Source organism: Glossina fuscipes, unplaced genomic scaffold (assembly GCF_014805625.2).
Source record: "Glossina fuscipes isolate IAEA_lab_2018 unplaced genomic scaffold, Yale_Gfus_2 61594, whole genome shotgun sequence".
In the NCBI taxonomy this organism is placed as follows: domain Eukaryota; kingdom Metazoa; phylum Arthropoda; class Insecta; order Diptera; family Glossinidae; genus Glossina; species Glossina fuscipes.
The window spans coordinates 1,677,851-1,704,898 of NW_024003803.1; the positions used below are offsets into that span (position 1 = coordinate 1,677,851).

The 27,048-nt window shown below is 36.1% G+C and overlaps 1 protein-coding gene across 2 annotated transcripts in view; it reads right to left on the reverse strand.

Annotated features, from left to right (window-relative positions):
- The window catches only part of LOC119643770 (protein pangolin, isoforms A/H/I/S-like), a 189,649-nt gene that overhangs the window by 41,739 nt on the left and 120,862 nt on the right, over positions 1-27,048 (reverse strand). For both annotated transcript variants that reach the window (XM_038043240.1, XM_038043239.1), the window contains exon 6: positions 1,257-1,368. In XM_038043240.1, coding sequence (XP_037899168.1) covers positions 1,257-1,368 — 112 coding nt within the window. The remainder of the gene's footprint in view (positions 1-1,256; positions 1,369-27,048) is intronic.

Below are 27,048 nucleotides of genomic sequence, written 5' to 3' on the forward strand. Positions count from 1 at the left end.
CCATTTTGCATATACAGCAAAAATAACTGCACTACATTGCCTTGCCATTGTACCTTAAAGTGTGTCGCAAAATTTTTGGATCATTGGATATATGAAAGTGCTTGAAATATGAGTTGGAAGTTTTCATATTGAGAGAAAACTAAGTTAAATAAAAACTTATAATAATTTGGTATAATAAATAAATTTAGTTATAACTTACACCTTAAAATGATTTTACTGTCACAATAAATCTAGATAAAATGCACTTCACATAATCAGATTGATTTAAATCGATTTGCAAGACAAATTCTTGAAAATGTTGTTTCTACCCGAGAACTTTATTTTTATTATTGTATGGCTAAATTAGGTGAGCAAGCTGCAATATCATTCAGGTGCAATCTAATCTAATAATGACCTTCCTCATCAAAGTTTTTCGGCTTGCTTATTTTTAAAGTACAATGTCAAAGATTCGCGATTAGCTAGACCGTTATTATTAGTCCAGCAATCGATTTCTGTCTATAATGAGTTCATTAGTACCATTTTTCTAAATTGTGAACCCTACATAGGGTCGAAATAATATTATTTTTTGCTCTTCCTTTTGAACTTTTACAGTGCCTAATACTTTCTAAGTACAGAAGTTGCACCAATTGAGGTACAAGGTTATATTAACTTTGCACCAATTTAGGCAACACTTAGGAGGACTTAAGGTTCACCCATCTTTAATCTTACCGACCGATAAGGCTACTTATTTGAAAATAAACGGACTTGGTCAAATTAACCATGTTTTCCCTCAAACCCATACTATTTCTTCCAAATTACCGTTTACCTAAGTTAACCCAAGTTTACCTAAGAGAAGAAGGTTTTCATTACTTACATATGTGCATGCCCCTCATCTTTCTCGGATTTCTGTTCCGTGTATTTCTTACCCGACTGAAAATAGCGAGAATGAAAAACCACGTCGAAGTAGGTTCAATGTATTTCCCTCAAACTATGTCTTGAGAGGAGTACAGCTTGCTTACTGGCTGTATATTAGGTTTATCTATATACTGAGCCTTACGGAGGTAACTTGATTTTCTGAACATTATCAAACAAGGATTGTTGATTGTCTAAAAGCAGTTGTTGATTGTCTAAAAGCAGTGAAAAATTAAAACTATTTAAAGTGAAACTATTTCTTAAAAATATTATTCCGTTTTGGCAATAAAGATGGTAATATATAAAGTAGCATTATAAACCAATACATATAATAAAAGAGGTAGCTAAATTATTTTACTATTTACCCATTGCTTTGGGGTCCAATTGGTAAGGAGCTATACCACAATGCGCAGGTGGAGGATTTGCTAAATGATCGCCGTTGTGACAGAAGAATGGCGGTAAGCCGATTTTATTAGCCTGCAAAAAACGTAGAGAAATTATAAAGTTAATGTATTATTATTATAATTAATTTAGCCAGAGGAATAAATTGTAAGACAAACGTCTTAAAGCAATAGCATCTAAGTCTTAAAGTAAAATTTAATTTTGTTCCTTTCCAATTCTCTCTTATACTCTAAAACAAATCATTACTTTTGGCCGAAATCTAGATGTAAGTTTTCTGATGGCAAATAAATGTTTTACAGACCATTTATAGTAGCGTATATGACATTCAGGCGCTTTTTGTGTAGCCTTGCCTCTACATGTTTGTGCACCAATTAATATTGCGATATTATAAAAAGGATAAATTGTGTTTTCTAGAACAGGGAAATGTTTTCACTATTTGATTACCATAAAAGTTTTGTTCTCGCGATGGAATGAAGTTCGGGTAATTATTACTTCAATTCTCGTCAGATGAGTACATTTTTTTTTTAAAGCCAACGTCAATAAATATTTAATTTAGTATTTATGTTTAAAAATACATTGTATATACGTTAATTGCTTATTCGTTTCCTTAATCGATCACACTCACACAGAAATCGAATTAACGTCCGTCTCAATTATTTGGCAAACTATAGCAGGCAAATCGTTTCGCGTAGCAAATATCAGATCAAGAAATTAACACTTTATAATTCTTGTCTATTTGCTTAACATTTAGAAGACTAAAATTTTCTTTAACTGCTTCATTCAGTTAAACCAACACAGATGTAAGCTTTTTTCGTGTATTAATTTACGTCGTATTTAAATTAATTTCTAATCTTAACATCTATATATGATTCGCAAATACATAGAATTTGTATACTATTACTGGTTGTAAAACTTTTGCATGTCTGTAACGGGTTAGGGCTTCACACACAAATCAAATCTGTACCGGCTTCGAATTTACCTCTGTGCTAGATGTGTACACGCTTTTTTTCTTGTTCTCTTATTTACATGAATTTTATTGTTTTATATTTTCGTAATTTTTTTCTTTACTTCTTTTCATACACTTTGAATTAGTTATTAATAATAGTTACCATCAGATTTCATTCTAAGAGTCAATTGAACTCGGTTGTTAATTTATTTTAGCTGAATTTCATGGGTAAATAAATAAAATATAAATAAAATAAGTCAAAAAATTATATTCGGATGCGATTGACTCTTTTATACCGATCACCGTTATCCTACAAAAGTCAAAATAAGTAAAAGAACTAAATTTTCGTGCTCTGTAATATGGAGGAGGCGTGGCTGGTTTTTTCAATTTTGAAAATAAAATTTTTTGTCGCATAAGCGTGTGTGCATTGTAAGCGTGTCCTTGGAAAGATTTAAGTCATTTCCAAATTCTTTTGCAAATTTGTAGGCGGTATTTTTATCTCATTCTTCATGGGAGAAGGTTTACCGCAGATACTACATAGTTCCGCCGGCAGACAGATGGACAGACAGACACCCTAAGTTGCATTCCAAATTTGAAACCGGCCAAGAATTTATATACTTTATAGGGTTCTTAAAGCTTATTTAGAAAGGTACGGAAAAAAATTCTTTTTTGATACACTATAGTATTGTGTAGATGTAATAAATTTTTCCAATTTTGTCCAGGTGCTAGAGCATCGTCCACAGAATATACGTTGAAATTGTTGTACGTTTATCTGCTATAGTTTATGAGTAATGAGCAAAAAACCAATTTTTTATTCCTTTTAAAAAACAGAGGTGTTCTCAGTTTACGTGGTACTGTGAGCGCACCAACATGCCTGCAAAAACTACCAATGTTTCTGCCAAATTTGAAGTAGGTAGCTTTACTTTTGCGACTATAACATTGCGTGTGTGCGGCTGATATTTTCAAATCCCAGAATAAAAGTGTAAATTTATATGGCGTTGTAGTTTATGGGTAAACAGCAAAAGCACAGAAAGCAAAACTGTTCACAATTTGATGTGAGGTATTTGAAGCTTCCTTCTGGGCGTTGCAAACGTTTTGCAAAATGAATATGACCCTCATCCATCGGTGATGAGTATAAAAATAAATAAACAGGGATTTAATTTTTATAGATTTAGTAAAGCATTTTTCCCACCTTCCGATTACTTCACTTAACGGAAAGTTAAAATAAATGGGTATAAATCTATTATTTTATTTCTTTACAAATAAATCTTTTTGTTAGTAGCAAGGTAAGAAATACTTTTTTCTAAATCTGCTAAATATCTCGGCACCCTGTTTGATAATTAGTTTACATTTAAAGTGAACTTTGAAAATTCATGGTTTAAGCATCTTTTTTGATGTTGGATCGTAAATCTATATTGAATACAATAAACAATATTTTTTTATATCAAATGTGTTTCAAATCCATTTTATCCTCGTTTATACCGCGTGTGGAATGCTGCTTTAAACGCCTTCATATCATTTAAAATAAGAAACTCAAAGTCATTCAGAACCTTCCCAAAAAACTTTAAACTTTCATAGACATTTCAAATTTTTTTAAACACTGGATTGACAATTTTGCTACTTGTTTGGAACAAAGACGTGCTTTAGTCATCTGGTTTAATCTATTTTATTTTCTCTATGGCTTTTTACTAAAGTTTATTGTTTTTTAGTCTAATTTTTATTACTTCTTCTCCTTTCCATATACGTAAATATGTTTGAATGAATTTTTTTCTTCGCAAGAATAAATTGTGAGTGAAACAAAAACAAATACGAGATGTTCAAATTAGTTTGCGTATCGCTATTGTGATTTGTGGTAATGAATCTCTTCTGAAAGTTGGCCTAAGTCTTATATATTATCGTGTTAAATAATTGTTTGCACCTAAGTTGTTGTTGAGTGGTTTTTCAGATTTTCAATATTCCCATATTCGCTAAATAAAAATTAAGTTTTTACGCTTAGTTAGTGTGAATCAACATCCACAATGATAATATCTTTAGGTTTAGCTGAAAAGTGTCACAAATATTTTATATAAACATTTTTTGTGTCGTCGCTTTCAGATTCATTATTGAATTTTGTTACTGAGGTATAATGTTAGTTAATATAATCTCGGGTGATTTACAATCTGTAATTAAATCATTAAAATTGAATAAGGCAGTTGCTTCGTGTTATTGTTATAGATAACACCAGTTAATTCAACATGCGTGCGTGTGAAATTGTAGCAGGCCTTTAGATTTAAGTCCTTCATTTTGGTTAAGGAAGTTTCCTTGGCGCAGCTAAGAATACTTTTCTTTCTGCTGAAAATGCTTTAAACATTCCAGACTCAGTTTAGCATACATCAGATATATTAAGACCACGAAAATATACATAGCTTTATGCACTGTCAAAAGAGGACGCATATTTACTTGATACTTGATAACACAGACCTCCTGCCAGTACCGCTTATGGGAATAAGTTGAAAATATCATTTGTGTTGGAAAAATGATTCAATTCCCCACAAATCAATTTTGGCAATGGTATAATGCTCAACACATCGGTATAAAAAAATAAAAAACGGGGTACAATCAATGATTCGTTTGCAGCATTATATATGTGTATATGTTCATCTAAAACCAATCACATATTGAAACAGCTATGTGAGCGTTTACACATGCACGCAAAATATGTTAACCTGGTTGAAGTTCTTTTTTTCTAAATAAAAACATCGCTCAATGTTTACTTTAACTGCGGTGAAAAAAAAAAACCGCCCACGGAAGTGCTAGTACCAACGCGGGGGTGGAGGCACACCTAAGGAAATAAAAAAATTACATATATAAGTAAAAACCCCAAACGTAAATCTGGTATAGATACAAATTTGATATGAGTTTGCGCCTAGCAACGTGACATACTCACTCCCCTTTCTCTTCACCCCAATTTTCTAGAAACCAACAAAGCTTTGCAGCCATATTGCGAATAAGTAGTTTACAAATGCTCAATAACACCTCTACAGTATCCACCCTCTACTAATATCAATGAAAAGGGGTGTTTTTTCTAAATTTACCCAAAAGCTATAAGCGCTAACCATTTTACAACAAAATACTTATATAGACCTGTACATGTATATAAAATATAAAAATGCATATACTACTGTGTCCAAAAAGTAAGACCATTTTCATATTTTTTTTTTATTTATTTATTATTCCCAATCTATTTCATGGCCTTCAAAATCAAATAATATTTTTTATTAACAGTTTGCGACGGTGGACGGAATTCACAGCGCACGATAATCGAAGGAAACTTAAAGAAACAGCACCTTGATTTTTGAGCCTCTTCGGCAGCGCTTGACTCACCGTTTGGAAGATATTCGCTTGATTAATTGGTTATTTCCAGGTCATATGGGTAGATCCAAGTCTCATCTACCGTAGTAGTCGAAAAGAATATATCATGCAAGGCCTTTACCACATTGTAAAAATCAGAACAAATATTTGTTGTGTCCAAGCGCAACTAAAACACCAATGTCGTTTATGATGTGAAATTTGCTATAGACGTCTGTGACAGGGCCACAAGTTAAGAAAAAAATATTTTTGATATTTCGTCGCAATTAAACTTAAATACTGATTTTAGTTTTAGAAAAATAATAGTGCTATATATTGGTGACGTGGTTTTTTCGAGTTTATGTCCTCAACATTACAATTTTGGCGTGTGTTAATTAATTTAACTAAGACACGACATTAAACTATTCGTACCTAGCCGATGGAAAAATTATTTTTTTATTATAATCTTTATTTAACTAAGTGTTTAAAAATTTAAGTTTTTAATACATATTTCTACTTCCGACTGTTTGGTAATGGAGAAATTGTGCAGCTGGTTTCGCTTCGATGACAATGGAACATGGTACAGTTAAATTTTCTATATATTCAAAACCGCAGCAGCCACAAAATTGCGGATTACCTTTTTCTGAACGTTTCTGGGCATTTAGAAAAAACCTATTTATTACATAGAAAAATCTTACGCGTCCCACGTATATAGTCTCATAGAAATTACATAAAATTAAAGTTCTAAGGAAATTTTTCCCATCGTAGCGTGTAAAACTTATATTACAAGAGCTTTCCCAAACCAAAAGTGAATTAAAAAAAGCAAAAATGTATGTCTTACAATGTATAAACCTCCCAAGTCGTTAAATACTTAATTCTAAGTTAAGGTTCTTATTGAAAGTTAGCTATGTTCTTGATGTAGTCTCTGCCCTCATCCACATCATCTATTTGTGAGTATTACTGCAAGTTCTTAGGTATTGAAGCAAGTCAACCTCAAGACCGTCGATGATGTGTGTTAATTCCTAGCTGCACATATTTATAAATTTACTGCTATTTTGGAGTTTTCGGACTAATGAGCAGCGGTCCTGTTTAGTTCCCTTGATAATGAGAACCGCAAACTGTATCAATCTCAAGTAAACATCTCAGCTTTATAAGCGCACTAATTTCTCATCAATTTCCCTAAGTAGCTGCAATACAACAGCGTAGTTCTACAAAAAGGAATGTTATTCGTATATAGATTCCTAATCATGCTTAAGTACTTATACTTTATTATTTGTCGAAAAACTTTTGACGGATGGCAGCTTACTCGTTTGAGTCAAAACTTTTAAGGCGTTCATATTGATCTTAGCTATGTGACTGTACTTTCATTTGAAATGTATCAATCACATCAATATCAAAGTTGGAATAAATCTTACCCTAAACGAGTGTGCTTTTCCGTTTGCAACAACTTGTGTAATGGCAGGGAATAAGCGACGCCGTATAAACTGCTCAAAAGAAGGTTTCGATGATCGAGCAGCGCGGCAACCTTGTTAAATATAGTAAGAAAAAAATCACAAAGCGGTATTGATTAAATTGAAAGTAAGCAACTTAGTAAACGTAGTAGGCATTTCAAACATGGTAGGTAATGGAAAAAGCTACACATTGTACCTCACATTGCCTGAAAATTGGTGCACGACAAATGTGCGACGCGTTTGTTCTTCTTGCGAACACGGGCATGAAAGGTCTCTTAAGAAGCTGTCTGCTAGGAAGCCATTCGTCAACTTTCAAGATGCGCATTTTCGTCCTTACAAAGGAAAAGTACTACAAAGACGAATATTATACACACTTATTATAGCAAGTTAGCGATGAAATTAAGAAAGAAGGGCCAGATTTAGTGGAAAAGAATATGTCGCCACATCAAAGTACCAATTCACATATTTCGTGAATGCCAAAATTAAACTACAAGCAAAAATATTTTCATCCAATTTGTTTTTTTGTTTTGTTTGTAAGGTGTGAGTTTGATCTTTGTGTGAAGAAAATAATGAAACATATCTGTTTAAAGGTACTTTGTCGTGATTTAAAGCCGTCTAATTGGGCGATACATTCGTTAATAGTTTTTTAACGCTTACAAATTGAAAAGTATAATAACGGCGTTTTTGAAGGTGCTCTCCCATGAAAAAATTTGAATTAATTAGGTACTTTCTTATTTAAGACATAAATTATATCCTTGAAATATCTAATTTATTATTGTAGTGGAGATGGTTGGGTAATAATCTCAATGAGGAGCAAAACATGTTTTGGGATTTTCCCTTTGCTCACTGAATGTGCAAATACTTTGGTTATTTTAAGTTATGTAGAAGAGACAAGTAGTTGTATAAAAGAGTCTTTTTAATCTTTTGAATCAGCCGCTGAAAGTGGATGAATAATCCAATTTGTCACAAATGTAATAGGTTTAGTTGATTAGCTTTTTAAGGATAACAGGTAAAAACAAGCAGGATAACAAAACAAGACCAAACATTTAAATATCCTACGCTAGTTAGCCGAACGCAATCATTCATTGGTTTTCGAATTCGTTTTCTGTGAAGGCATACTTTTTATGAGGGCCCAAAACAACAAATAAATATAATTTATGTATTAAAGGTTTCATCATTTTTCATCTGTTTTCATCATATAAAATTACAAATTAGATTTTGTTACGGTACAAAGGCCTACTTTTCATGAGCACTCCTGGGGTTAGAGAACAGTCCCATGCAATCCAAATTTCCTACAGTTAATTTTTATGATAGATTGCTACAAAGGACCAATTGCCACCACAAAATATGAAAAGGTAGATCTTTTTGCTGAAGGGCTTAATATTAGCGAAGACGTTTATGTAGATTGGTGTCCAAATATAGATTCATGTGTTCAAGTTTGCACAGATAATTTTTATGTCGAATTTCTATTATGGATCAATTGTCAATTGAATTTAATTTAGCTTTATGTTAATTGATTTATATTTAAAAAATTGGAAGCTTTGCAATTTACATCACACCACTTTATACACGTTGAAATACAAACAACGCACCTCAAAATAGAAAGGACAGAGATGGTGATACACGACTCTATGAGTTAACACCATTCAATTATTTTCCATTATTAAATGATTCTACGCGTCAAACTAAAAGAACGCATTGTAGCGACGACAAACAGTGAAATAATATCTGTTCACGTCGTCTCTTCATCCGGTAAAAACGAACACATAACCTTTTTAATTGATAGCTGTGTCCGATATTGTTTTATCTGCAGCTAATGGATCGAACATTAAAACATACGCGAAAAAATGGGGTAATACCATGGTGCTTGTAGCTATATCCGTTTCTTATATATTATAGCCAATACCGCCAAAGCTATCATTGGAGCTGATTTTTTAGGGAAATTTGGACAACTGGTTAATGTTAAACGGAAACAATTAGCTGATTAATTACCAAGCTTGTCAGTGAATGCGCTCACTGTTCAATGTAACACTCCCTCTCCCAAATTTTTCACAATAGAAAATATATATACTATGTCACTAAAAGAACACCCGTGGTCAGCAGAAGAACCTGACCATTCCTGTTCAGGCAATCACACCATTATCCACAGATTAGTTACAAAAGCACCGCTTCCATTCTCCAAGCCCAGACATTTGATTCAATTAAACCAAACATAGCCAAGGCAGAACTTGACTTTTTAGTCAAATCCGGTGTTTGCAGACTACCTTATTTATCAATGGCCTAATCTCTACATCTGGTAGCCAAGAAAGACCGTAATGATTGGCGTCGTTGAGGTGATTAAAGACATCTAACTGTAATTAAAGATGCAGATAGGTACCCACTTTCTCATGGTGACGGTACGAATGTAAATATGAGGTATAAGAAATATTTTTCGAAAAGAGATCTGGTTAAAGCATACCATAAATGACAGAAGAACATATATTTAAAACGGCAATCTCAGCGCAATTCACAAAAATAGCGTACGAATGCTTCTTGCACTTAGAAATTCCTCGTAAACATTTCGGAGATTCGTAAATGAGGTATTCAATGGATTCGATTTCCTTGCCGATTATATTAATGATGTTGTCATCTTCAGCAATGACTAGACGAACGTCTAAAACACCACAGAATCGTATTCCCAGGAATAGAAAAGGTGGGTCTTAATATAAATTTGAGTAAATGCATGTTTGGATCACATAATTAAGACTTCCTTTTACACAATATATTCGAACGGGATATACGTCCGTCTGAAAAAAATCGCAGAAATTCGCATGCTCGAAAAACGAACGACGGTGAAATCTTTACAAAAATTTATCGGATTGACAATTTATTGTCACAAATTTATACCAAATCTAACTGCAGTTCCGACTTATGATATCTTAAAACAGGCAAATAAGAAAACAGAGAAAAATCTCTAATGGAATGAGCTAACAACAAAAGTGTTCGAAGAGATCGCAAAAGGTGCTGCTTCACGTCTTTTTTAACCCAATTGAAGAACGAAAAAAACTTTTATGGTCGACGAATCGAATGTAGCTGTCAGCTGTGTATTGGAACAAATCGAATACAATAAACCAGAGGTAATAGCATTTTTGTCTGAAAAACTAAGTCCGTCTGAAACCAAAGATAACACGTTCGATGAGAATTGTCTGCAATGTATTTAACAATTAAACAGTTTAGACATTTGCGACGGGAAGACAATTTACGATGTTTACTGACCATAAGCCATACTTAAATGCGTTAAGTTCCAACATAGGCTGTAGCCACGACAGACGAGATGTCTTGAATAGATCGTAGAAGTCATTAGCGATATCCAGTATATCAAAGCTAAAACCAATGTGGTGGCGAGCACTTTGACTAAAAAGTTCGATGTTCAGACTCGGAGCGACGCTCATTTGATTTTTTAGACGTTGCATAAAGACCAATGAAGCGAGCCAGATCTCAAACAACTAATATAAAAAGAATTCAATCTAAAACAAAGAAAGGTACCACCGATAACATAGGAAGTACGGTAGGAGAAGTCCAGGAAAATAGTAAACCCTCTCGTTCCAGCATGTCTAAGAAGAGCGGTATTTGATGAATTGCATGGAATTTTACGTCTGGGAGCGAAAAAGGTCTTAACATCTGACAGGTATTCTCGGCCAGGCATGAAAAAAGAAATTAGCTGAAGCCAATGCATTCCATGCTCAAAATCGAAAATCAAGCGACAGACGAAACCACCTGTAGACAAAATAGAAACACCCGAAAGAAAATTTCAAGGCGTCCATACAGACATTGTCTGTCCGCTGGCTCAATCCAATTTCAACCGCTATATATCTGCAGGGAATATCCGCATGATAGAACGCTTCCACATCACTGAAGACAGCAATCTTAGCCCAAAAGAATTCGGTAAAATGGACTGAAGAATTATTGATAGCTCTGTTAGGGCGAGTGTAGAAACAAAATATATCTGCCTCACCGACTGAAATGCTTTAAGCAGAAAATCTTTGACGTAGACGAGTCGGCCTTTGTTCTACAGTGAAAGGAAAACTTGAAATCGAACGTAGACCACCATAGAGGTTGGCTGTTCAATCGACATATTCCTAAAACGTGAAAAGATTGTGACCGAGCTTCCATTTGTAGCCCAAGCAAACGTTCGCTACAATGACCTTACGAGGATCCGTCCAAGGTTGGAAAGAATCTATAATAAGAAAGAACATGAACGTAGGAAAACGCACACACACAAACACACACACAAGCGGGAAATGCCTGATTGATCGTTGTGATTTGGTAGCGCGCGGACGTGTTCGAAAGTGCTCCGTTTATATCATAGGCGATTGCTATCAGAAAATTATCCTAGAGTGAAATTATTGTATCGGAAAGATATGTAAAAGATAATTAAAAGATTGATAATGCTTTTGAGCGTCTTATTTAGTTATAAAGGCTTTTAAAATAGAAAGTGAAAGGTTAGGTTTCGTTTTCTTTATTCTTTTTCTCCCCTTTTCTTCTCTGTGGGTTTGCCCGCTTTCGTGCTTATTTGGGGTTCGTTCAGTGCCACCCAGGTAAATAAAGAAGGTGAGCAAATCACGGGAGGACATTGCCATCGATTGCTGCTATAAAGCAACCCTGTGCATTTGCGAGAATTTTTTAAAGCATCAAGCAATAGCACAGACTTACTCCTTGCTTTTCAAGGAATAGCTTGGAGTAGCATAGCTGTGCATTTGCGAGAATTTTTTTAAGCATCAAGCAATAGCACAGACTTACTCCTTGGTTTTCAAGGAATAGCTTGGAGTAGCATAGCGGAGGGCTCCACCGACCAAGGTTCGCAGAGGGACAAAGACTAGCAATAAAGTAAGTACAAAATTGTAGAAAATACCGCCAACGACAACAACATACATACAGAAACATACTCTGCACACACAAGAAACGGATTTGCGTACAAGGCATTCACATACACACACATACACAAGTAGATATACACAAGTACATTCAAATAGACACACACGAACACACGCACATGACATAAATAAACATAAGAGGAATTCTCATACCCACATATACAAGTAGATAAACACATATAACAGTAACACGAAAATTATACCGGCCAAAACCGGAAATAAAGGGACACATAAAGGTGCACAAGCGACCATGCGAGAAAGTCCGGAAGTGCTACCCAATCCGTTGAAAAGGCGTACGCGAATCCAACGCTCACCTGAGCAAATGGTCGGGAATCATACGCAAGTGAGAAGTCATTTCTCACCGCCGATCCTTCAGGAGAAAACATTGATGATAAGAAAAGATGAAAATTCATTTGTCGAGCTAGGAGAGAAAATTGGAGAGCTCATTGAAATGACGGCCCCAACTCCTTCCGCTCCTGCCAGGCGCATCATTCATCAGCCGATGAGGGACTTTTTGAATATTCTGGCTGTGCTCCATAAAAGAGCCGCGATAGAGCTAGGAAATCAAATGGCAAAAAAAGCGGTTGGAGATGGCACTACCCAGACAGAAAACGGAGGTAGAGTAAACGCTACGAAAAGGCTCAGAGAGGAGAGATCCGCCGATACTACTCCAGCGAAGAAAAGTAAGCGGGCAGGCGATGGGATAAATCCCAATAAGGAGGTGCCAAAGCAATCAAAATTCGCAAATGAAGAGTGGACCGTGGTTCAGGTGAAAATAGAAAGGTCAAGCCAATCAAATTGGTGAATAAGCCGGATTCGATTGTATTTAAGCAAACGAGCACTATGACTTACAGCGATATGCTAAAAAAAGTAAAAAATAATGTGGAGTTGCAACAAGTCGGCAAAAATGTGACCAGAATTCGGAAAGCACTGAAAGGAGAAATGCTGCTAGAATTTAAGCAAAGTGCGAAGGAAGAAAACACTGCTTACCAGCAATTGCTGGAAAAAGCGCTCGGTCAGTAGGCTAGTGTCAAAATGATGACCAAGCAGACAAAGATCGACTTTAAGGACCTAGATGAAGTGACCTCGGCGGACGACTTAATAGCTGCCATAAATACGGGGTTCAGCAGTATGATTATCAAGAAGGAAGCAATAATACCAATTAGGAAGGCATATGCCGGCACACAAACTGCGGAAAAATCAAGGTTGGTTGGGTAGTAAGCAGTACTGAAATGCTATAGATACTTCGAGGAAGGACTTATTGCTAGAAACTGCAAAGGAGAGAAGGATTGAAGCAAGTGCTGCATAAAATGCAGCGAAGAAGGTCACCGAGCAAGAGACTGTAATAACAGTCCCTGTTGTGGGATTTGCAAGGAACAAGGCAAGCCTCATGACTATACACTGGCCGGCGCTACAACAGGGGACAGATATGAAGTGAAATCAAATAAACATAAATCACGTCAGAGGACTCTCCATAGACATAGTAATCTTGAGTGACCCATACAAGGCGTGCTCCGGAATCAGGTGTGCAAAGGACAAGACTGGCAATGCAGCTCGCACCCGCCAATCACGAGATTTATCTCAGTAGGGAAGGGCTATGTGTTAAATATAGAGAGATTTACCTTTAGAGCTGCTATCTCCTGCCAAGTATAAACCAAGCGGATTTTGAAAAACGAATAGATGAGCTATGTAGCGACGCAAGGGGGACAACACCAATTTTGGCCGGTGATTCTAATGCCTGGGCGACTGATTGGGGTAGCAAGTGAACGAACGCTAAGGGCAGAATAATGATTGATTCCCCTACCACACTAGATATGACAATTTTAAACGAAGGTGATGAAAACACATTCAACAGAGACGGTCGTGGCTCTGCGGTCGATATTACCATGGCCAGCAGTGCATTGGCCTTGCCAGTGCAGAGCCAGCGAGCAAACAGGGCTGAATTCCCTCTCAGGGGCCTCAAATGGAAGCCAGAATCTCCTGACAAAGAACTCTTCCAGCATATTTTGGAAGAAGCAGAACCCAGAAATTCAGCTCAGGCTTCCGTTGCGGAGGCTATAGCACGGATTATGAGGCGTGTCTACCAAAGATCGAGGGGGACTAGTGCTTTTCTCAGCCACCAAGAAGAGTTCAAACTCAGGCGAAGGCTCTTTAAAAAAGCGATAATTGTCAGCAGAAAAAACTCTTTCCAGAACCTGATTGACCTATTGCCATATTTGTCTACTGGATACGATAGGCAAGGTGTACGAAAAGATCATTCGAAATCGTTTAGAAGCATCACTGGAGAGATCTAAAGGGCTGTCAGACTTCCAATTCGGCTTCAGAAAAAGGAAAAGTCCAATGGATGCAATAGACATGGACAGAAATACTGCAGCAGAAGCGATAAAAGGCACACTCTGGATGGAAGGCAACAAAAAGTATTGCTTAGTAATAGCACTAGACATTAAAAATACATTCAACTCAGCAAACTGGTATTGTGTCATAGCCGCCTTACAGGAAAGAAGAGTCCCACCCTATCTTGTAAATATAGCGGCTAGTCATTTTACTGGCAGGAAATTGCGATACGTTACAGATAAAGACTGCAGAGAAAAGTTGATCACTGGAGGGGTACCTCAGGGATCAGTCCTAGGCCCTACATTGTGAAACGTAATGTACGACGATATCCTGACACTACCTCCCCCAGAGGGAGCGTCCATAGTGGAGTTTGCTGACGATATAGCGATAACTATCGTGGCAAAAACTTTGGAGGGAATTACCACTACAGCGAATAAAACCACTAACATGATCAAGAGGTGGTTGCGGTCAGAGGATTTGGATCTGCCGGAAGAAAAAGCAGAGGAGGTATTAATCTCTTCTAGGAACAAAGGTGAAAAACTGACTATTCAAGTGGGAGACACGAGGATACAGTCACAAGAAGCCATAAAATAGCTAGGAGTGATGATCGACTACAGACTTTCGTTTAAACGGCATCTGCAATACGCGGGCGAAAAGGCAGCGAAGGTAGCAAAGTCACTGGCGCCCTTACTACCAAACTTGCGTGATCATAAGCAAGACCGTAGAAAGCTGATCGCGGAAGTGCTAACTGCGACAATAATGTACGGCTCTTCTGTGTGGGAAAAGGCCCTCGCTATACCGTCATACACGGCAGACATCCAGTTAGCATAAAGGCTGTGCTTTCTAAGGGTGTACGCCGCATATCGGATGGTGTCGGAAGATGCGGTCTGGTCATCGCGGGCATGTTACCAATCGACTTGCGTGCTAAAGAAGGTCTGTATAGAGCCGAATTTCACAGACTGTCGGCTGAAGCGGCTAAGCAGCGAGTAAAACAGCGACTGGTGGAAGAGTGGCAGGGGCGCTGGTGCAGAGCGGGTCAGGGTAGGTAGACGCATCGTACCAGATTTACGGCCCTGGGTGAAAAGGCAACATAGTGAGGTTGACTTATATTTGACACAGGTAATTAGCAGCCATGGGTGCTTTAGCTCATATTTGAATAGGTTTAAGATAGAGGAGGACCCATACTGTAGCTTTTGTAAGTGCATCTAAGACGTTGAACATGTTTTCTTTGTCTGTCCGAAAAACCATAACGAACGACGGAGACTACAGACGGAAATTGGAGTGTTACCTCTCCCCGACAATCTTGTGACAAATATGTTGCAGGACCTTAAAATATGGAAGGCGGTAGGAATGTTCGCAGCAAACATTATGCGAAAACAAAGACACGAAGAGCGTCAAAGTAGACTTTTAAGTAGTGCCTAAACGGCTACCCTCCCTGTGAAGGTATACCTAAAGGGTCGTGCCACAGGGTAGGGAATAGGAGGGGTGGTTTTTAGCGGGTTAAAGTCTCGCACTGCCCTAATGGGCGCCTGGTGACGGTTTCCACCTCAGAAAAAAAAACACACACACACAAGAAAACAGTCTGACTTCAACTACACAACCTAGACGCTTGTCTTTTTTAGATGGGAGAGCGATGTAGGGTATTCATAAAATTGGAAATTTTACGTTTCCAAAAACTTAGAAATTTGAATTTTATTTTCATATATTGATAAATTGGGTTGAATTTCAAATGTTGTTAAAAATTTTTAGTGTTCTGAATTTTTAAAATGAAATAGAAAATATATAAATTTTTAACTATTGAAAAGAGACAGAGATTGATTATATTATAGTTGGCGATAGGCTACATATTACCCTAAAAAAGACAGAAGAAGTACTCCGAAAAATGTCGAAGACTGCTTAATTATTTGGACCTTAGCTAACCTCAAAAAATAAAAAGTTTTTTTTTCTAGTTTCACTATAAATATTTCTATATTAACCGTGTTTTTTGCGTTTTATATTACATAGAACTCTTCACTAAAGTTCAATTCTACATAAGTAAACAGCAAAAAACTATAATTTAAAGTTAATATTTTCACTTTTATTTTTTTTTTACTACGATGAAACTATTTTATTAATGCTATGTTCTATCCGATTTTTGCCAACGATTCTGACGAATTTTGTACTCGAGTCCTATTCTATGACAAACGCACCACTAATTACAAAAACATCTGTAATATAGGTGTTTTTATCGCACTCTATGTAGAATTCGCAGTAAATTCTATATAGAATTTAATTGGGTCTATATAAATGCATAATTAGTGGCAAGTACAAGTGTTTGCTTGACTTATATTATTATTATTAGTATTATAAAATTTAACCAGACTACGACCATTGAGTCGAGACTTTTGCCAACTTGGCCACTTAGGCGGAATGCTTGACTTATAAAATTAACCATCTTATCCGTAAACAGAAACATATAATTGTATGTTCTACGAAAGTGAAGCCAAGCTAGAAAGCCAGTTGTAAATAAATCCTACAGGGTGTTTGTGGAATTTTTTATCCGATTTCTATTTAGAGTGCGACACCACTAATGCAAACAGAGAATAAGTATTAGGCATTAGAAGGTTTAAAATAGACTGATGCTATAATATAAGCGAACTTTTGGTAAAATTCTTGTATTAATATTATTAAGCAAATTACGACTTTGTCATTTGTTTACCTGCCATAGAGATTGTAGGTCGTCAAAAGCATCATCGATTCTTTCGAGCAAGATTTTCGTCAGCTTTATTATTTCTTAGAACATTCATTTTTCACTTGCAATTTATTTTCTAGTTTTCGAATATTCGATCATTCAAGTTTTTTGATGTTAGGGTCGTGGAGTACTTGGTTGTTACTACTTTAAGCTTTTTTGGCTTTGTTTTCCGTACGAATAATTAAATCACATTTCGGTTTATCGGTTGTCATTGTTTTCCAAATCAACACAAGCTGACCATGCCGTGATTGCATTTCTGCTGTATATACGTAAAATTGTTTCATTTATTAACACTGTTATAACACTGCCGATTGTGTCAATTTGTTTTTGATTTATAACAAACTGATTCGCATTTTTAAATAAACCCATGAATGGTTTTGCTAATTGTGCATAACCTTGAACGAGTTTTCGGAAATAGCCTGTGAGGCTTAAGAATGATTGCATTTCTATAATATTTTTTGGCATCGAAAATTTTTCATTTTTTGAAACCTTGTTTTTTGCTGGGATTATTTGCCCTTTATCACATAGTCTAAAAAATGGTTTGGTTTGCATAAGCCAAAAGCTTTTTATATTACTTTTAGATTATAACTGGCCGCTCTATACTGTGTGCAGTTTCGGCATAACGATGTCATCAATACAAAGCTCCATTATATCATCGTATAATTAACTTTTGGAAAATGACGCTGACCTATCTAAAAATCTTTCTCGTGAATTACAAAACATAAACGGTCGTTTGTTGAATTCAAATAAGACTTAGATAAATAGTTCATCGGAGCATGATTTGAGCATACCTAATGGAATGTCATCAAGCTCTGACGCACAACTATGTTTTATTGGCGTTGAACCTTGGAATATAGAATGTTCACAAATGGCTAAATTAGTAATTGAAATGGAGTTCATGATTTGTTATGGGGATATGTGCGATAATTGTGAAGATTGAAGTAATGAAGTTTATGACTAGCAGTAGAACAGACGAAATAGTTGTACACAGTTGTTCATAATTGTTCAAATATACTCAAACCAGCTTTTGTGTGGTCTTTTTTTCTGTGGTTGCGCGGTTCCTATTTACCGCATAAAAAATACTTTTAATTTAGGTTTAAAATTTAGTTTTCGCAACACAATGCGGTAAATATATGCGGTAAATTTATGCGGTAAATAGGGACTATACAATTGCACAAACAAATATCGCACAAAAACAAGTTTGAGTATACATAATGTTTTAGAAACTGCTTTGTTGAATAACGCCGTGCAAGTGCGCCGCAAAAAGGATTGTCTAATCGAAACGAGTGTAGAAATAACTAGATTTGCTATAACGTTACGTCAAATATCTTTTGTGATTTTACATTTCTATCCAAATTCTTTTGAGATTAACTTCGTTCCATTGAATTGCGATTTTCTAGATTAACGTAGCTTTCAGTTACAATTGAGATTTATTCACAAATGCATTATTTACAAGAACTTATATCTGAACGTTTTAGATCTTCGTCTGCTCTTGTTCGTTCGAATATTATGAATCAACTCTCTTGACTCGATTGACTTTTCCTTTCGTAAATATTGTGCTTACATAATTTTTTATAAGCAATTTACCAATACCCAATTACTACGTGAAATTTTCGTGTTTGTCCCTTTTTCCAAGCATTTGTTGTTAATCGGCGATCACCAACTGCATATACTCTTTCACATTGTGACGCTGACAAATGGAGCATCATGCAACTGTGTATGGTTTTTGCAATTTATTTCCTAGAAAATCGGGTAGTTTTCATATTTAATTAAACTTCTGATTTTCGTAACCATATTGTAAAACGGCGCCATTGGGTTTTGTTTATTCTCACTAAAAAAATTCAGCATAACTTATGATAAATGAGTTTTAACCACTAAAATTTTGTTAAAAACATGTTGTGTAGTTGAATAGATGAGATTTAGATGTAAGATGTGGGCAAGAGCCATTCAAGGGGCAATCCCGCTCGCAACGAAAAAATACACAAATTGCTGGATGATACGAGCACTCAAGTCAACTAAAAGATCGTGACGTACAGCTCTTTCAGCGAAATTAACAAAGCTAAAATCTAAAAGTCGACCATCACAATTATTTACCATCACAGGTTACTTACCAAAGAAGGTTCAAGTGAAATGTAATTCATTGATAAGCACGTTAGCTCTTTAGATAGCGACTATAAAGCATGTGACGCGCGATAAGGTAAGATCTCTTACCATCCTATAAGAATATCAGTAGGTTTTGAAAGATGACGAACCGCCCTTCATGTGTGTTGTTTGGAATTCAGAGGAAAAGATGAATGCTTAAAATAGCAACGCTAATCGAACATAATCTTATATTTCTCAGATCTTCTAGACAAACCTGCGAGTTGTTTGCCAATCGCCCTAAAATCCTTTTTGTGCCCATAAAAAACTTATAAAAGTTTAGCCAAATTCTACTGAAAAATTTCAAGAAAGAAGATTAGAAAATCACACAAAAACAAGTCAATAGAAAGAAATAAAGACCACAAGCCGATTTTCTAAGAAACCATATACGAGAGACGGTAAAACCGAATACAAATTCAAGAAGCTTTACGTGGTAATGCAGCCAACGATTCGCGAAAAGATTTATAACAATTCACAGATCACTTCATAGGTAAAAGCGGATTAGCATGAAAACTTTACAATGAAATTTAGTATTAGTAATCTGCGTGAATAAGGGTATTTAGCAAAGTATTTGCGGATGGAAAAGTCAGTGGGGTCAAGAGAGATAAATCGTAATATTGAAGCGGGCAATAACAAAAAAAGCATTAAAACATTGTAAATGTAAATTCTTATAAAGGATTTATTTGTAAATACATCTTCTAAAAATGAAGCACGCATTATCCTTAAAACCACAATTCAGTGGTACGAACATAATCTCACAAAGATTCGAATAAAATTGTGAAACCGCATAGACGCATTATACTTTACAATAGTAATATATCTTTTTAAAAATAATTCTAAACAGAAATACGCTAGTATAGTTTAAACGACATGACAAGAAATTAAAGGTATTTGATAAAGATTTTGACGTGAATTATGTATTCGGCTAAAAAATGTTCTTGTCGTCAGGCGATTTGCAAATAGCGTCAAAGAACGACGACAACCAAGGAACTTCTACTGTGATCGCAGGAGCTAAAGCACCAGTCATCCGTGTGGTTCGTCAAGGGGGCGATATGTGCTTTTAAATACCACAATAATCCCATTAAAGGCATTCAATGGGCAAAATGTAGATTATCGGGCTATTTTTGACGCAGAATCACAGATTAGTATTCTTACTACGAGATTAGTCAAACGTTTAGGAGAGAGTATCACTAAACCCTGCCCACATGGAGATTGAGGGTAGAGGCAAGTGCAAGGAGTCTTCCCAGCATGGAATTAATATCAACCTACTATCTAGGAACATTGACACAACACGATTAGAAATATTCGTTTTGCATTGTGACACAACAACCGTTATATCCTTCTATAGAAGGATAGGGAGTTTCGAATAAAATTGCATTTTCAGATGCGTTATTTTACCATATTGGCGATATTGACGTGTTGTTGGACGCAACATTTTATTTTTAAATACTTCAACCGGCACAAATCCCATTAAATACGAGATTGTCAAACATAGAAATTACGGGTCTTGGCTGGATAATTTCTGGGCCGACAGCGGACCTCCAGCCAAATCTGACCACCTGTTTCATTTTTACGGAATCAGAAAAAACACTAGAGCAAACAATAGAAAGCTTTTTAATTTATAGAAGGTTGATTCGTTAAATAAACAACCAGCAAATAAATGATGCGAAGCACATTTTTCCTTAAGTACTTCATGAAGGAAAGAAAGCCGCTTAATGGTACGCTTACCATTCACCGATAATCAGGTGACTACCAGGTGATTCCAAATCCATAGATTTAAGAAAACAGTATAATGAATTCATAGAGGAGTACAAAGAGCTGGGTCTCATCTCTACTCTATTAAATACCTCGTCATTGTATTCAAAGACTGCACAGTAGTACTACGAAATTACGAACTGTTTTTTGACGCATCCACCAAAACATTACATACGGGACGAATTCTTCAAAGTGACTCCTTTTCCATTTTCTTGAGTTTCGACTACCACGAATCGTCCTCACAATAGTTGCCCAGGAGATGTATCAACAAATGTTAATCCAACCTTCTGATAAAAAGTTTCAACTTATTGTGTGGAAAAATGACGCGCTTGATTCTCTTTAATATTATGATTTAACCACTCTATTTAGCAATCAAATACTTACAGCAATGGGGGCAGCAATTAGAGTATAAATATCTACGAGGATGTACTAAACGAATGTTATGTTAATGATTGCTTAACAAGCGGTGATCAGGTTTTCGTAACAAGTGAAATCCACACACAATTCAACAAATCAGTTTGCAAGAGGTTCCATGTGCGGAAGTGGTGTGCCAATCACCCAAGAAATTCATTTTGATAAGGACCATCACAATATCATCAAAACATTGCTGCCAAAAAAAGAAAAATTGTGTGCAAAGGTAAAATCTAGTGAGTCGTCTATGATGAGAAAGAGGTTATTAGTTTTAAATGTGGCTAGCATTTTTGACTCTCTGGGATTATTAGGACCTGGTGTAGTTGCTGCCAAAATTATGATTTAACAAACTTGGCAATTGCAATTATTATGGGATGAAGAACTACCAGGCAATTTTCAGCATAAATCGACAAGATTTCGAAGAAAGCTGGAAGTACTAAATACCAAGCCAATACCTCAACATATATTAGGCAAAGGCAATAAAAACACTATACAGCTCAAAACGTTTGCTGACACTTTTAAAGCAGCAGTTTGTTTTAGATCAAAGGATAAATCCGTAGTAACAACGGTGCATCTCTTTTGCGCTAAGTCCCGCGTAGCTCCATTAAAAACTCAAGCAATTCAACGATTGGAACTGTGTGCTGTACTCCTAAGCGCACAACTCACATCAAGAGTGAAAACGAATTTCAATTTGAATAAAACTCCCACTTATGTATGGCTAGATTCCCAAGTTGTATTGGCATGGATAACCTTCTCATCAGGACAGATATTTGTACCCAACAGGATCACTAGAATCCACGCATTATCAATTTCTGAGCAATGCCAATATGTGAAATCAAGTCAAATCAAATCAATCAGCTGATCTAAGAGTTTAACGCTATCAGAATTAACAAAAAACCAATTTTGTTTTTGTGGTTCAATGTCCCCTCATCAAGGAAGTTCAAGTTGCACTGCTCAAAACATCAGAGCACTTTGTCGATTTGGTATATAAAATGGATAACAGAAATTTATTTAAGATTCTGCCTCAACACGTTTACCCCATAGCTCAGGAGTAATCTGAGAGCTTGATTGAGACAGTAAATACAATGCGGCATTCAAGGAGACAATTAACCACTCAAGCAAAGGTTAATAAGTCCACTATTCTGCAAATGATGCCATGAGAAACACTTTCATTGCGGTCGTACATTTGCCAGCAATTTTAACCCATAAAAGGAAAAATCATGGCCAGATCAATTGTATAGAATTTCATACGGTGCAATCAAGTAAAGCTGCTGTAATATCTGCCAAATACCTATTTGTGAAATAATTCATCCTTGAAGAATTAGAAATGGTAATGGTTGAAATAGAAGCAATATTGCATTCACGGTCATTAATACAATTATCAACTGACCCTGAACTTCTGGAACTTCCGCGCCAAGAACATAGAGCCGGGCGTGATAGTTATAATTAAGAATGAAAGTGTGCCTGCTCTACAATGGCCTTTGCGAAGATTAATTATAACACACCCTAGAGATGATAAAGATGTCAGAGTTATTGATGTGAACACTACTTCAGGGATTTGTAAGCAAATAATCTCCGCGGTGCCTTAGCGAATTTAAGATCTTTGGACCTATCTGCCTCTTCAGTGCGTTCGAAAAATAAACGAAGATAATCAACGGTTACTATTCTGTCTAAAATTATCACGCAATGATTAATTCTGCTAATGGTGTTATGTGGACCGACAACTATACAGAATCTGACATTAGAAGCAGGAATGCATTTTGAACATGTAGGGGCGATTTACATAAAAGGTAGTGAGTGGAACTAAATGGTATAATGTGCCCTGAACCCGTTAAGAACAAAATCTGAAACAGTTACTAATATTAACAATCTCATAAAGGCATTATGTATGCGTTCCAGGCATTGGTCATGTGAAATCGTTGTAACTCAACTTCAAAACATGAAATCAAGGTTACGACAACACAGCACCCATCTTACACCAAAAGCCGACAAAACAGAGAAGTAAATGGCATAGTAGGATCCATACTACATTCATTGTGTTAAATTCCGAATATGCAAGAAAGTTGTCCGACACTACAGAATCGCTCAAGGGTAATGAGAATACATATTAACAATAGTAAAAAAACGAGCTTCAACAATCGACTCAACAATAAACATCATTAAATACGACCTGATAGAGTCCATAGGTAGGTTTTTTAAATAGAAGCAAGAAAATTCGAGCTAGCAGAAACAACGAAAACACGGCCCTATTGATGTCATTGGGACTTCTACTGTCTCTAATGATAGCAGAAATTCAACACAAACAGAGTGCTCTGGTCAGTGTACTAGCTGACGTTTACCATAACTAGATAAACTCATTGCTATTACCAAGGCAATTACACGATGAAATTGTGAAAATAACGCTTTATATGCCACCAGCCATGCATATTCTAGAAAATCATGGCGATTTTCAAGAAAATCATGGCAATGTTTTCAATTTACAAAATAATCGAAAATATAATTCGTGCGAAAACAGGCTCTGAATCTGAAGGATTCATCTTCTGTTTGCTGTGTGATCGTTTTCTGTAGAAAGCGCGACATAGATTTCTACAAACTCTTCACAGAGACGAGAAATGGCTTCTCAGATTTGAGCAAAAACCTCGGCTCCTTGTGGGAGAAATTTGAAATAATTAAGATTACGTTTGAACAGTGTCGTTATATTGAGCACACATTTTCTTCCCTAGCTAGCAAAGTTACGACTCCACGCGTAGGGTGTGGTCCGTCACCTCTAAATTCTCCTAAGTCTGATTCGTTGATACAAGTTAGCGCTTCCTCAAAGTCTACAAAGAATGTTAGCGTTTCTGCTACTGTTGAGAAGGTCGGTAACGAAAAAGTTACAAATAAGGAGGGAAGTCCCTCTGATTTGAGCTACGCTGAAGTAACAAGGGTATCTCCTCCCATTGGCGTCACACAATCTACTCAGGCGTCATCGCCTAAAACTAATAACGAGAATAGTAAATCGTCCTCTCCGCCTGGCTGTTCGAGTGTGAACGCTGGTCGCCAAACTGGGCACGTCGCACAAGCTGCTCGTGCAAGTGTGGTTAACAGTTCTATATTCTCCCCAACTCAAAGGTCATCATCCGTGAGCCCTACTGCTCCTAGTAGAGATAAGATTTCCTTGAAGGCAGTTCCTCTCAGAAAGACAATATTTGTGTCAAGACATTTGTGAATAACATAAAAAGTTATCTTGCTGTGAAAGTCCCATCCGTCAATTTAAAACGTGCTAACATTTTCAAATTGACTCAACGTAGAGCAATCTTGTCTTTTAAAATTCTAGTTCCGACTGAACATTCGTATGTGTTGTTAGATAAACAATTGTGGCCGTTAAGGAATTTATCCCTCGTGGTCGACCCCATAATATTAATGCAGTAGCACTTTCCCCTACAAAAAAACTAAATGTTTCTTCAGGCTCATTATATTTCATTTATCAATATGTCAGGAGTCTAAGTTCAAAAATTCGTTCTACTTTCCTAAATTCAGTGAGCACAAAGTTTTCCTGCTTGGCCTTCACTTAGACTTGGTTAAAGCCTGATATACACTCGTCGGAAGTTTTCATTAATTCGTTTCAGGTTTTCAGAAATGATCGATTGTATGGCAATGGGGGTGGTGTTTTAATTACCATATCTGCGGCAGTCCCCTCCTCATTTGTGAAGTGGCCAAGCAATCTAAACCTACCGATATGGTCATTGCGTTGGGTGACTTCAATTTGCCTCAAGTCACTTGGTGTTACGGTGATAGTTCTGGCTGTTTGATTCCTAATTCAACATCTGATAAAGTTGTTGTATTCTTTAATGAATTATTTGATCATAACTCAGTTCAATACAACTGTACCACTAATTGCAATGGTGCACTGCCTGATCTTTGCTTTGCCAATTCTCCTGAGATTTGTGTTAATCGTTGTCTTCCTTTTAGTTTACCTGAGGATCCTCATCACCCAGCTTTGGGTATTTCCTTTTATTGTATGCATGATGGTTCCTTGAACTTCTCTAACGAATTCAACTTTTACCAATATATATTATGATTTCCATAAAATCAATGTTTCCATGCTAAAATCTCATCTTTCACATAGTATGCTTGATTTCTCAACTGGAAGTATTGAAAGATTACTGTCATCGTTCTACAATATATTAAATCTAGCTATTCCTGCATCTGTTCCGATCAAGCAGTGCCGACCTCGAAGGAGGTGTTGCCTGCGTTGTATGGTCTCCTTCATATAGGTGCGATGTAGATTCACTTGAATCTGTTCAAAAGCAATTCTTGCTGTTTGCCCTTAGCAATTTGGGTTGGGACCCTTCCTTACCGTCACTTGAGAAAAGTAGATTTGTTCTTGGGGTTTCCTTGTTAATCAAAGTAATAAATGGTACAGACTCGCCCCCATTACTTGGAGAGATAAGCTTTAATGTCCCTAACTGCTTTTCTAGGCACTTTATCTTGAAGCTTTATCTTATTAAGCTTAGTCAATGTAAATACAATTATGAGTTGTTTAACCCGCTCAGAGTTGTTTGCAGAAACCTAAATGATGTCTATCACTTATTCTCATTATCGGATTCTTTAAAGTCTATTAAAGCAACTTTGCTTAATATGCACAATTTACCTATGTCGTAGTTAAACTAACATTTCATTCTTAATATCTTATATTTTTTATTTAAAATAATATTGCGTTGTTAACGTGTCGGTTGCCAAGTTTATGCATGTTTGCAATGGTTTAGGGGTTCGCTTGCAACCTGGATCGGTTCTTTTTGCGGGTGTGCTTTTGTGCTAACTGTGTACATGCTTTTTTTCATTTCCTTCTTTTTTTCCTCTTTTGATTTAATTATATGTGAACTATTATTTTTAACTTTTTCATATATTTTTGTTATTATTACTCTTTTTTTTATCCTGCTTTTTATTATATACTAATTCTTAAAAAAAATAGTATAAGATTTACTCTTCATATGCACTGAATTTGACTGTAATTTTCCTTAGTTGAATTTCATGTATATATGGATAAAATAAAATAAAAATAAAATCCCTATTCCAATTCCATCAAAGCCTCAACACACCTATTAGCTGTATCACGTGACTTAGTACAAAATAGTACTAAAGAAAAAAACTCGAGCAATGGCGGAAGAGAGGGAAAGAAAATAGTAGCAGTGTAAATTCTTTGCGGTGTAAAATCAAACACCAAAATTTAAAAATGTGAAAAATTTCACATTCTGTGCTATGAGTGTTCTCAATTACTGGTGGAAGACGGTTAATATGTAAAAGAAAGATAATTGGTGCCAAGTGACTGTATTGAGAAACCTCCCATTCAAATAATCGCCAATAAAAGCCTTTAAAATATGATTTAGCGCGTCTAAAAGCCTTTTGGTGTTAAGTCTGGCTTACTACAATGCACACGGGCAGAGAGGAATGGGCAATCCAATGTCGAAAGCCGTGTATATCTTCCCTTTGCCACTAATTTTTATTCCCATTTTGATGGGGATAGAAAACATCAACTTTCAAAGATAAATTCAAGACTCTTGCTGACAACACTTATAGTTCCTCAGGACAAGATTTAAGACTTCATGACGAGATGATATGATGACAAACAACTGTACTTTAGTAATATTAAAATTATGAAGTATTTCATCTTCTGAAATGACTACAGTTAGAAACGAAATATTGTCCTTCATTTCATACGGGTAAGTTGCTTTGGAAAAATTTTGCAAAAAATTTCGAAATTTCAAG